Below are 13,088 nucleotides of genomic sequence, written 5' to 3' on the forward strand. Positions count from 1 at the left end.
TGTCAGAGGGTACGGAGGATAAAATTACATGTATGTACTCAAAAATCTCAGAAATTAATGGATATATTTTGTTTTAATTTTTAGATAGATTATAGTAAGAGAATTGCTGTTTAAAATTTGTAAAAGTGCATGAAATAAAATGTCCAATAAAAAAAAAAATTCAAACCCATAACCACCCATTACGTACCCTCAAACTATTTTCTGGCAGAAAGCCTGCTACCTTTGGCAGAGGTTGAAACAATTGGTCATCTAAGTTTTGACTGTTACCATAAAATAATATAATTAATCACTTTTGGCATCTAGCAATTTAAAGCAAAATTATCAATAGTTACCACTTGGAATAAGCATCATATATTATTTTGTTTTTGTTTTATCTGTAATATATTTTCACCACAACTTCCTTCTTCCTCCATGAATGATTAAATAAAACAACACTGGCTATATTGTAATTACTGGCCTCGGTGGTGTCGTGGTTAGGCCATTGGTCTACAGGCTGGTAGGTACTGGGTTCGGATCCCAGTCAAGGCATGGGATTTTTAATCCAGATACCGACTCCAAACCCTGAGTGAGTGCTCCGCAAGGCTCAATGGGTAGGTGTAAACCACTTGCACCGACCAGTGATCCATAACTGGTTCAACAAAGGCCATGGTTTGTGCAATTCTGCCTGTGGGAAGCGCAAATAAAAGATCCCTTGCTGCTAATCGGAAAGAGTAGCCCATGTAGTGGCGATAGCGGGTTTCCTCTCAAAATCTATGTGGTCCTTAACCATATGTCTGACGCTATATAACCGTAAATAAAATGTGTTGAGTGCGTCATTAAATAAAACATTTCTTTCTTTCATGATTACAAAATCCTAAAGATAAAAGGAACTGGCTCCTAACCTCAGCCTCTACATATTATCTACATTTGTATAGGCCTGTAGGAACGATATTTGAAGTGTGTGTGAGTGTGGGGGATACATCTCTAGTGAGGGATTCAAAGTAGATTTTCATCTTTATATCATCTTTATTTATGTAGAGTAGTTAAAATTTAAAACATACATTTTCATCCTCAAGTGTGGGATGGAGAAAATGCCTCTAGGCCTGCCCCTCCCCAGTTCCTACGGGCCTGATGTATTTTATATTAATAAATACAAAGATTACATAATGATATTGTCAATAGGTCATATTAGTTTATAATATTTTCCAACATTTCTGTGTTTCTGTGCCCAGCCTGACAGTTTCGGCAAACAGGTAACACATCTTCTTAATAATTAAAAATACACGGTTTAACCAAACACATTAAAACTTGAAGGATAACTAGTTAAGATAACAAAGAAAATTGTACTAATTTTAGTTTTTTGTTAAAATAGTATATCAGGGCCGTAGCTAGCGGAAAAGGGGGGGGGCAAGGGGGCAGTTTCTCCCCCCCCAGAAAAAAATCATAGACACTTAAAGAAAATTCTCTTCTTAACTGTTTAAGGAGTTTTAGACTATTAACTACTCAGTTGCTCTTCCGCCCCCCTCAAACACACAAAAAATCCTAGCTATATGGCCCTGTATATTTAACTTTTTTACAAATTTGCGAAATTGACCTCTGGAATATCCACTGACATGTCATGTTGACATCTATGCTGAACAAGATTTATGATGAAATATTATGACATTTTGTGTGGGGTTTTTCTGATTAGGTCCATTTGCTTCAGTTTACATTAACAAAGTCATAAAAAATTTGTCGGCAGTTGATTCATCCAAATTTTCTTCTAAGACAACATTTCCAGATTAGGGACAAAGTCTTTGATAAGTGGTTCAAACTGACACTGTTTGATGTCATTAGCACCAGCTGGACACAATTCTTCGTCAGTTGAATTGCTAAATTCATCCATGCTGCTTGGTAGTTTCTTCCGTTTTCCTCTCATCGATGTCGTCAAGGGTCTAGCTCATTAATTGTCAACCGTTTTTTGGTCCACACTGTAACTAAGGGGTTGTTTTGAGGGGTTTGCTGAGGGCCCGGTTTTGAGGGGTTTGCTGAGGGCCCGGTTTTGAGGGGTTCACTGAGGGCCTGGTTTTGAGGGGTTCACTAAGGTCCTTGTTTTGAGGGGTTCACTGAGGTCCTTGTTTTGAGGAGTTCACTGAGGGCCCGGTTTTGAGTGGTTCACTGAGGTCCTTGTTTTGAGGGGTTCACTGAGGTCCTTGTTTTGAGGGGTTCACTGAGGTCCTTGTTTTGAGGGGTTCACTGAGGGCCCGGTTTTGAGGGGTTCACTGAGGGCCTGGTTTTGAGGGGTTCACTGAGGTCCTTGTTTTGAGGGGTTCACTGAGGTCCTTCTTTTGAGGGGTTCACTAAGGTCCTTGTTTTGAGGGGTTGTATTACTGAGGTCCTTGTTTTGAGGGGGTTCACTGAGGTCCTTGTTTTGAGGGGTTCACTGAGGTCCTTGTTTTGAGGGGTTCACTGAGGGCCCGGTTTTGAGGGGTTCACTGAGGGCCTGGTTTTGAGGGGTTCACTGAGGTCCTTGTTTTGAGGGGTTCACTGAGGTCCTTCTTTTGAGGGGTTCACTAAGGTCCTTGTTTTGAGGGGGTTCACTGAGGTCCTTGTTTTGAGGGGGTTCACTGAGGTCCTTGTTTTGAGGGGTTCACTAAGGTCCTTGTTTTGAGGGGGTTCACTGAGGTCCTTGTTTTGAGGGGTTCACTAAGGTCCTTGTTTTGAGGGGTTCACTGAGGTCCTTGTTTTGAGGGGGTTCACTGAGGTCCTTGTTTTGAGGGGTTCACTGAGGTCCTGGTTTTGAGGGGTTCACTGAGGGCCCGGTTTTGAGGGGTTCACTGAGGGCCCGGTTTTGAGGAGTTCACTGAGGTCCTTGTTTTGAGGGGTTCACTGAGGTCCTTGTTTTGAGGGGTTCACTAAGGTCCTTGTTTTGAGGGGTTCACTAAGGGCCCGGTTTTGAGGGGTTCACTGAGGTCCTTGTTTTGAGGGGTTCACTGAGGTCCTTGTTTTGAGGGGGTTCACTGAGGTCCTTGTTTTGAGGGGTTCACTGAGGTCCTTGTTTTGAGGGGTTCACTAAGGTCCTTGTTTTGAGGGGTTCACTGAGGGCCAGGTTTTGAAGGGTTCACTGAGGTCCTTGTTTTGAGGGGTAAACTAAGGTCCTTGTTTTGAGGGGTTCACTAAGGTCCTTGTTTTGAGGGGTTCACTGAGGGCCAGGTTTTGAGGGGTTCACTGAGGTCCTTGTTTTGAGGGGTTCACTGAGGTCCTTGTTTTGAGGGGTTCACTGAGGTCCTTGTTTTGAGGGGTTCACTAAGGTCCTTGTTTTGAGGGGTTCATTGAGGGTCTAGGGGTGGGACATAGCCCAGTAGTAAAGCACTCGCTCGATGCGTGGTCGGTCTGGGATCGATCTGCATCGGTGGGCTCATTGGGCTATTTCTTGTCCCAGCCAGTGCACCACGACTGGTATATCAAAGGCCATGGTATGTACTGCCCTGTCTGTGGGATGGTGCATATCAAAGATCCATTGCTGCTAATCGAAAAGAGTATATCCCATGAAGCGGCAACAGCGGGTTTCCTCTTTCAATATTTGCGTGGTCCTTAATCATATGTCTGATGCCATATATATATCCATAAATAAAATGTGTTGAGTGCGTCATTAAATAAAACATTTCTTTCTTCCAATGAGGGTCTGTTTTTTAGGGGTTCACTGTATTTTCATGCTTACAGTTTACCAAGGTCCAACCATACATCACTGTGTAAATCATGTTATTTTTGTTGTTGCATTCAGCAGCATTACTCTTCATCTCCCTGTCATTTTTTCATTTCCCATGTGTTCATTTAAAATGTTCATTTTAGGAGATCATGATTCTATTCACTTTGTAAATTTCAGATTCCTGAATTAAAACAGCTGTGGGAGTTGTGTAGCCATGGTGACCAGGTGACAGCACCATCAAGCTGTCAAGCTCTGGTGAAGTTGGTGAGCTTGAATCTAGCAGACTTCACGTTTATACTGAACGGACTTCTCAACCTGGTTCCTACTGCTAGGTACTTCAATGTGTTCTTGAGCATGTTACATCCACATGTATAGTGAATTCTGGCATAAAGAACATAACTGTATAGATAGACAAATCCCACACCCACTACCGACCCTGGTCAGCTGCTTGTCTGTCCTCCCTTGCACATGTCTGTGTGGGTGACCCCCTCTCACCCCTACCCCCACTCCCCCCTCCCCAAACTAATTCCTGTCCTAAACGGACGTGCCCGTGGAAGTCAACACATAGTCCATGACAGGCGTGCACTACAACAGCTTGTTCTGAATGTGCACATAAAACCCTTTGACTTGACCTGAATTGATGAACAAATGGATGGTGTGATGGATGGATGAACAAATGGATGAATGAATCAATAGACATACATACATGCTTGTACAGACAGCGACACACAGAAACAGCGACACTCACAGATGCAACACATACAGACAGTGACACACAGACAGTGACACACACAGGCAGCGACACATACAGACAGTGACACACACAGACAGTGACACACACAGACAGCAACACTCACAGACACAACACATGCAGACAGTGACACACACAAACACAACACATACAGACAGTGACACACACAGACAGTGACACACAGAGACAACGACATTCATAGACAGTGACATAGACAGTGACACACATACAGTGACACACACAAACAGTGACACAGCAACACACACAGACACAGCGACACACAGACAGTGACACAGTAACACACACAGACAGCAACACATACAAACAGTGACACAGTAACACACAGACAGCGATACACATAGACAGTGACACAGCAACACACACAGACAGTGACAAACACAGGCAGTGACACAGCAACACACACAGACAGCAACACACACAAACAGCAACACACACAGACAGACAGTGACACAGACAGTGACATACACAGACAATGATACACACAGACAGCGACACACACAGACAGTGACACACACATACAGTGACACACACAGACAGTGTATACACAGACAGTGACACAGTGACGGACAATGACACAGTGATGGACAATGACACACACAGTGACACACACAGACAGTGACACAGTGACACACGCACACAGACAATGACACAAATAGACAGTGACATACACAGACAGTAACCCACACAGACAGTGACACACACATACAGTGACAGTGATACACACACAGACAGCGACACAAATAGACAGTGACACACACAGAAAGTACCCCCACAGACAGTAACCCACACAGACAGTGACACACACAGACAGTGACACACATAGCAACACACACAGACAGTGACACACAGACAGTGACACACACAGACAGCAACACACACATACAGTGACAGCAACACACACAGACAGTGACACACACAGACAGCAACACACACATACAGTGACAGTAACACACACAGACAGTGACACACACATACAGTGACAGTGATACACACACAGACAGCGACACAAATAGACAGTGACACACACAGACAGTACCCCCACAGACAGTAACCCACACAGACAGTGACACACACAGACAGTGACACACATAGCAACACACACAGACAGTGACACACAGACAGTGACACACAGACAGCAACACACACATACAGTGACAGTAACACACACAGACAGTGACACACACATACAGTGATACACAGATACTGTGACACACACAGACAGTGACACACACAGACAGTGATACACACAGACAGTAACATAGTGACACACACAGACAGTGGCACAGTGACATACAGTGGCACAGTGACAGACGTTGACACACACAGTGACACACACAGACAGTGACACGATGGCACACACAGAGTGACACCAACAGACAGTGACACACAGACAATGACACACACAGGCAGTGACACACACAGACAGTGACACATACAGACAGTGACACACACAGACAGTGACACACATATAGTGACACCAACAGACAGCAACACACAGAGACAGTGACACACACAGACAGTGATACCAACAGACAGTGGCACAGTGACACACACAGACAGTGACACACACAGACAATGACACATACAGACAGCGACACCAACAGACAGTGACACACACAGACAGCAACACACACATACAGTGACAGCAACACACACAGTCACTGACACACAGACAATGACACACACAGACAGTGATACACAGAGACAGTGACACACACAGACAGTGACACACACAGTCACTGACACACAGACAATGACACACACAGACAGTGACACACAGAGACAGTAACGCAATGACACACACAGACAGTGACACACACAGACAGTGACAAACACAGACAGTAACACAATGACACACACAGACATTGACACCAACAGACAGTGGCACAGTGACACACACAGACAATGACATACACAGACAGTGACACCAACAGACAGCAAACACACACAAACAGTGACACACATGGACAGTGACACCAACAGACAGCAACACACACAGACAGTGACACATACAGATAGTGACACACACAGACAGTGACACACACAGACAGTGACACACAGACAGTGACACACACAGACAGTGGCACAGTGACAGACAGTGGCACAGTGACAGACAGTGACACACAGACAGTGACATAATGGCACACACAGAGAGTGACACCAACATACAGTGACACACACAGACAATGACACACACAGGCAGTGACACACGCAGACAGTGACACACACAGACAGTGACACACATATAGTGACACCAACAGACAGTGACACACACAGACAGTGACACACATATAGTGACACCAACAGACAGCAACACACAGAGACAGTGACACACACAGACAGTGATACCAACAGACAGTGGCACAGTGACACACACAGACAGTGACACACACAGACAATGACACATACAGACAGCGACACCAACAGACAGTGACATATGCAGACAGCAATACACACATACAGTGACAGCGACACACACAGTCACTGACACACAGACAATGACACACACAGACAGTTATACACAGAGACAGTGACACACACAGACAGTAACACAATGTCACACACAGACAGTGACACACACATACAGTGACACACACAGACAGTAACACAATGACACACACAGACATTAACACCAACAGACAGTGGCACAGTGACACACACAGACAGTGACACACAGACAGTGACACACACAGTGACACCAACAGACAGCAACACACACAAACAGTGACACACACGGACAGTGACACCAACAGACAGCAACACACACAGACAGTGACACATAGAGACAGTGACACACACAGACAGTGACACACACAGACAGTGACACACATACAGTGACACAAACAGACAGTGACACACACAGACAGTGACACACACACGCACAGACAGTGACACACACACAGTGACACACACAGTGACACACACACACAGTGACACACACAGACAGTGGCACACACAGACAGTGACACACACAGACAGTGACACACACACACACACAGTGACACTCACACACAGTGACACACACAGACAGTGACACACACAGACAGTGACACACATAGACAGTGACACACACAGACAGCCCAGTCTGGTATTAATCCTTTTCAGTTGACCCACTTATCTGGGATCGATCCCCATTTCTTGTTCCAGCCAGTGCACCATGACTGGTGCTATCCTGTCTGTGAGATGGTGCATATAAAAGATCTCTTGCTGCTAATGGAAAAATGTAGTAGGTTTCCTCTCTACGTACCAAGTATTTGACATCCAATAGCCGATGATTAACAAATCAATGTGCTCTAATGGTGTCGTTACACAAAACAATCTTTAACTTTTAACACACAGAATGACCCACAGAGATGCATTGTATGGAACAAAAGACAGGCAGACATCTTATAACTGATTCATCTTAAATCCAAAAATCCAATATAGTTCAGCATGCAGTGTTTTTTTTCTCAGACTGACTTTGTGCACATCGAGACCTAGACTGGTGTGGTGTGACTGTTTCCCACATCACGTGTAATGAACACGAGCTGTTAGACCTGATTATCGTCACATCAATCAAACTCATCTCTCACAGTTACAGCTACAGCTATTTGAGGTCTCCTCCAACTGCCAGCCAATAGACAGCTGATATTCAGCTGATATTCAGTTGATACAGCCAATATACAGCTGATATACAGCTGATATTCAGTTAATACTGCAATATACACCTGATATACAGCCAATATTCAGCTGATACTGCAATATACAGCTTATATACAGCCGGTATACAGCTGATATACAGCCGGTATACAGCTGGTATTTAGCTGATACTGTGATATACAGCTGATATAAGCCAATATACAGTTGATATACAGCTGATATACAGCTGATATACAGTCAATATACAGTCAATATACAGCTGATATAATCCAATATACAGTTGATATACAGCCGACATACAGCCAATATACAGCCGATATACAGCCGATATACAGCCAATATACAGCTGATATACAGCATGTCTTGTGTCCTCATAGTACAAGGATGATTTTATTTTTATCTTTGTCATCCTGCCGCTCCACCCACCATTATATAGTGGAGAATGTATGAGAAGGTGTAGATTTGTGAAAAATATTTCACAAGCTCAGTAGGGATGAGTTAGTTATTTTGATGAATCTAAACTTCCGAGTGCATACTACAACTTAATCCATTATACATAAAAAAAATTAAGTAACTGTTAAATAAACTTCTATTTTATATGTTTGTGTAGAAAATATTGATTAAAATTGCACACATGTAAAATATTTACAAAATTAATAATCTGAAGGGATAGGATCCTTTCAAACATAACTGATCTGTTACGTTATCAGTGGATGGCTGGCATTAAGGGTGATGCATGAGCTACATGGGTAAACTTTGATTTCTGATTTAGTTTCTGACAGTGTTTGCTGTGTTCCACCAAAATACATTACTATCACTAGTATTAGGTTTATAAGGCTCAAATGATGTGTTTATGCCCTGGTGCAGATGCTTGGCCTTGTGGACTGTAGTGTTTACAGAACAGAACAGAACAGAACTTTATTTCACTCAAAGCCACCATCCGGTGGCATCAGAGGAGCACATTATATAAATTATATATACATATACACGCATACGTTAAGTGACAAGTGTTTATAACAAACAAATAAGTAAGTTTAAACTATATAAAATGGGTTTTCAGGAGGTCAAGTGGTTATTTATAATATTAATAAGTTTTTTAAGGATGCTGACACGTTTACAGTTGAACAGTTCTCGAAATTTAATTACATTTGCTCTGATAACATAGTATGGCTTTAGTAATCTTTTTCCAGGTACAAGTTCTGCCAGTTGTGGGTTCGGTATACATATGCATGTATTATTATGTTCCAAGAATTCCCATACTGTTGCTTACTTTCTGACCCTGTACTTGTAAAACATTTACAATCTAAAAGTTTGTTTTGTTTAAATGTTTGTATCATTTAACAACACCACTAGAGCACATTGATTTATTAATCATCGGCTATTGAATGTAAAACGTTTGGTAATTTTGACACATGGTCTTAGAGAGGAAACTTGCTACATTTTTTCATTAGTGGCAAGGGATCTTTTTCATGCACCGTCCCACAAACAGGATAGCACATACCACAGTCTTTGAAATACCAGTCATGGTGCACTGGCTGGAAACAGAAATAGCCCAATGGGTCCACCGACAGGGATCAATCCCAAACTGACCATGCATCAAGAGAGTACTTTACCACTGTGCTACGTCCCACACATTTTAGAATCTAAACTCAAGACTAACAAGGTCTGATTTGTAACATCATGCCATTGCAATACAAACTGCACGAGTATGGTGTTGTTAAACACTTGAGTCTAGACACCAAAGTATATTATAAGCACAGGGCCTAGCTGAACTTTCTTTCTGTCTTTAAGCATACATGCAGGAATGCACAGGGCATAAAATTTGAATTTTTTTCAGACAAATGATATGTCGTTCATGTGGTTTTAGTGTTTGCACGAACGATTTTCTCCAGTAGTTCAGATACAAATGAAATGGTTAACCGGCAACGGTTATCAAATGAGAATCTAAGATGGGCGATTTTCGTAGCTTTTCTCCAAATTCTTATCATAAATACTAAATTATTATTATTACATGTATTTGGTATGCTCGGACTAACTTGAAAGCTGCCATTTACATTTCAGCACACTACCCCATCGGTTCTGTTACAGGGAAGTACTTGTTGGCACCAAACAATAGTCTGAACGAAACGGGGATTTCTGAACGGAAAGACCCAAAGTTCTACAAATCCTTGATCGATCCAATCGATGCTGCAACTCAGTGTTTCATCATGTTCTAATTTCCACTTCATTATTTTAAAGCCCCTTATTAAACGTACTATTTTCTTTGCTGTGTATGTTATATTTTAATAAATTGATTTAGTAAGGGTTGTACTTGTTTTCATTACAATACATGTTTCAGAATTAATGCATATATTTTCAACGTAACCACACAGGTGCCAAAAAGTAAATAAATATACAGAACTTCACATACGTTTTTTTCGCTTCCTATTTATTTCACGAGTTTATTGTGTGCAAGAATATTTACCATGAGACTGCGTAGCGGTCAAGTGGTATGTTCTTGCTCACAATAAATGTGTGCAATAAATATGAAGTGAAAATAACGTATGTGAGGTTCTGTATTTATAACATACCTTTAAAAAAATATATATATATCAACAATGTATCTTAAACCACTGTTCCTTTTATGAGCTCAGTTTTAGTGTAATGTACCAAAGTGCCAGACGTTATGAATACAGCATAATTAACTGTGAAATCGTCGAAAAACCACCATTTTTTAAAAGTTATCTCACTAACGGTGTCCTTTTGGCATTTTTTTGCATTAGGTCCTGACATTTTACAAGTCTATAATTAAATGCCGGGCTAAGATGATGTCACGTTTAATAAATACTCATAAACCACTTTAATTTCCAAATGGCGTATTGTTTTCCGCACGTAGCGAAATAATCAAAGGGAACGTGCGACTATGTTACTAAATGTTAATGACACTTCTAATGACAGTGCCGACTTTGTAATTGACCGCGATGTCGAGTTCAAATGGATACATTGTTTTTTTCTCACACCTGCAATGCTAGGCCCGTTCTCTTATTATTTTATTCCAAAAATAGTTATATTAGCCAAAATACGTCAATTTACATTTTCTGACGAGCGATTATAGTTTTTGCACGAACGATCCGTTGTTTATGTCGATATTGGTTTTGCATAACTGACAGACGAATGACAAAATCATACGTGCCAAATTTTATGCCTGGAATACACTTATTTTGTATGTTTTTTGTGGGTGGGTGTGTATAATGTTTTTCCTTTTTATTTTATTTTTAATTATGAAGATTTAAATTGAAATAAAATATTTTCAATGCTTTCCCTATATTTAGTCTCTTATGGAACATAGCAAATCTCCCTGTGGAACATAGCAAATGTTCAGAGGTATTTGTTCAACTCTGTATGATTAACATGTTGTGGCTGTTGCACAAGATGTGTAACAAATACAATTAAGCGTAAAGAACAGTTATTAAAAATAGATAGAGAATCTAGTGATTTAATTTAGAATAGCTGTGAAGTAAATTGTTTTAACAGAGGGATTATCACTGTATTCCATTGTATGTGTGCTAGCATACCCAGTGTTCGACAGACGTTTGAGAAAGTCACTAGCCCGTACAGAAACGTTGGCCAGTGCCCTGTATGTTATAGTGATAGAGATGATAATTTCCACTAGTCCAAACAGCTACATGTATAGTGCCCTATATGTTATAGTGATAGAGATGATAATTTCCACTAGTCCAGACAGTTATAGTGCCCTATATGCTATAGTGATAGAGGTGTTAATTTCCACTAGTCCAGACAGCTATAGTGCCCTATATGCTATAGTGATAGAGATGATAATTTCCACTAGCCCACACAGCTATAGTGCCCTATATGCTATAGTGTCCTATATGCTATAGTGATAGAGGTGTTAATTTCCACTAGTCCAAACAGCTATAGTGCCCTATATGCTATAGTGATAGAGGTGTTAATTTCACTAGTCCAAACAGCTATAGTGCCCTATATGCTATAGTGATAGAGATGATAATTTCCACTAGTCCAGACAGCTATAGTGCCCTATATGCTATAGTGATAGAGATGATAATTTCCACTAGTCCAGACAGCTATAGTGCCCTATATGCTATAGTGATAGAGATGATAATTTCCACTAGTCCAGACAGCTATAGTGCCCTATATGCTATAGTGATAGAGATGATAATTTCCACTAGCCCACACAGCTATAGTGCCCTATATGCTATAGTGTCCTATATGCTATAGTGATAGAGGTGTTAATTTCCACTAGTCCAAACAGCTATAGTGCCCTATATGCTATAGTGATAGAGGTGTTAATTTCACTAGTCCAAACAGCTATAGTGCCCTATATGCTATAGTGATAGAGATGATAATTTCCACTAGTCCAGACAGCTATAGTGCCCTATATGCTATAGTGATAGAGATGATACTTTCCACTAGTCCAGACAGCTATAGTGCCCTATATGCTATAGTGATAGAGATGATACTTTCCACTAGTCCAGACAGCTATAGTGCCCTATATGTTATAGTGATAGAGATGATACTTTCCACTAGTCCAGACAGCTATAGTGCCCTATATGCTATAGTGATAGAGATGATACTTTCCACTAGTCCAGACAGCTATAGTGCCCTATATGCTATAGTGATAGAGATGATAATTTCCACTAGTCCAGACAGCTATAGTGTCCTATATGCTATAGTGATAGAGATGATAATTTCCACTAGTCCAGACAGCTATATTGCCCTATATGTTATAGTGATAGTGATGATAATTTCCACTAGCCCAGACCGCTATAGTGCCCTATATGTTATAGTGATGATAATTTCCACTAGCCCAGACAGCTATAGTGCCGTATATGTTATAGTGATAGTGATGATAATTTCCACTAGCACATACAGCTATATTGCCTATATATTATAGTGATAGAGATGATAATTTCCACTAGTTGAGACAGCTATATTGCTGTATATGTTATAGTGATAGTGATGATAATTTCCACTAGCCCAGACAGCTATAGT

At 41.1% G+C, this 13,088-nt stretch overlaps 1 protein-coding gene across 1 annotated transcript in view; it reads left to right on the forward strand.

Annotated features, from left to right (window-relative positions):
* Positions 1-13,088, forward strand: part of LOC121383699 (focadhesin-like) — a 578,322-nt gene that overhangs the window by 270,228 nt on the left and 295,006 nt on the right. The window contains exon 4 of the mRNA XM_041513796.1: positions 3,845-3,999. Coding sequence (XP_041369730.1) covers positions 3,845-3,999 — 155 coding nt within the window. The remainder of the gene's footprint in view (positions 1-3,844; positions 4,000-13,088) is intronic.

This window comes from Gigantopelta aegis, chromosome 2 (assembly GCF_016097555.1).
Source record: "Gigantopelta aegis isolate Gae_Host chromosome 2, Gae_host_genome, whole genome shotgun sequence".
NCBI classification, from domain to species: Eukaryota; Metazoa; Mollusca; class Gastropoda; order Neomphalida; family Peltospiridae; genus Gigantopelta; species Gigantopelta aegis.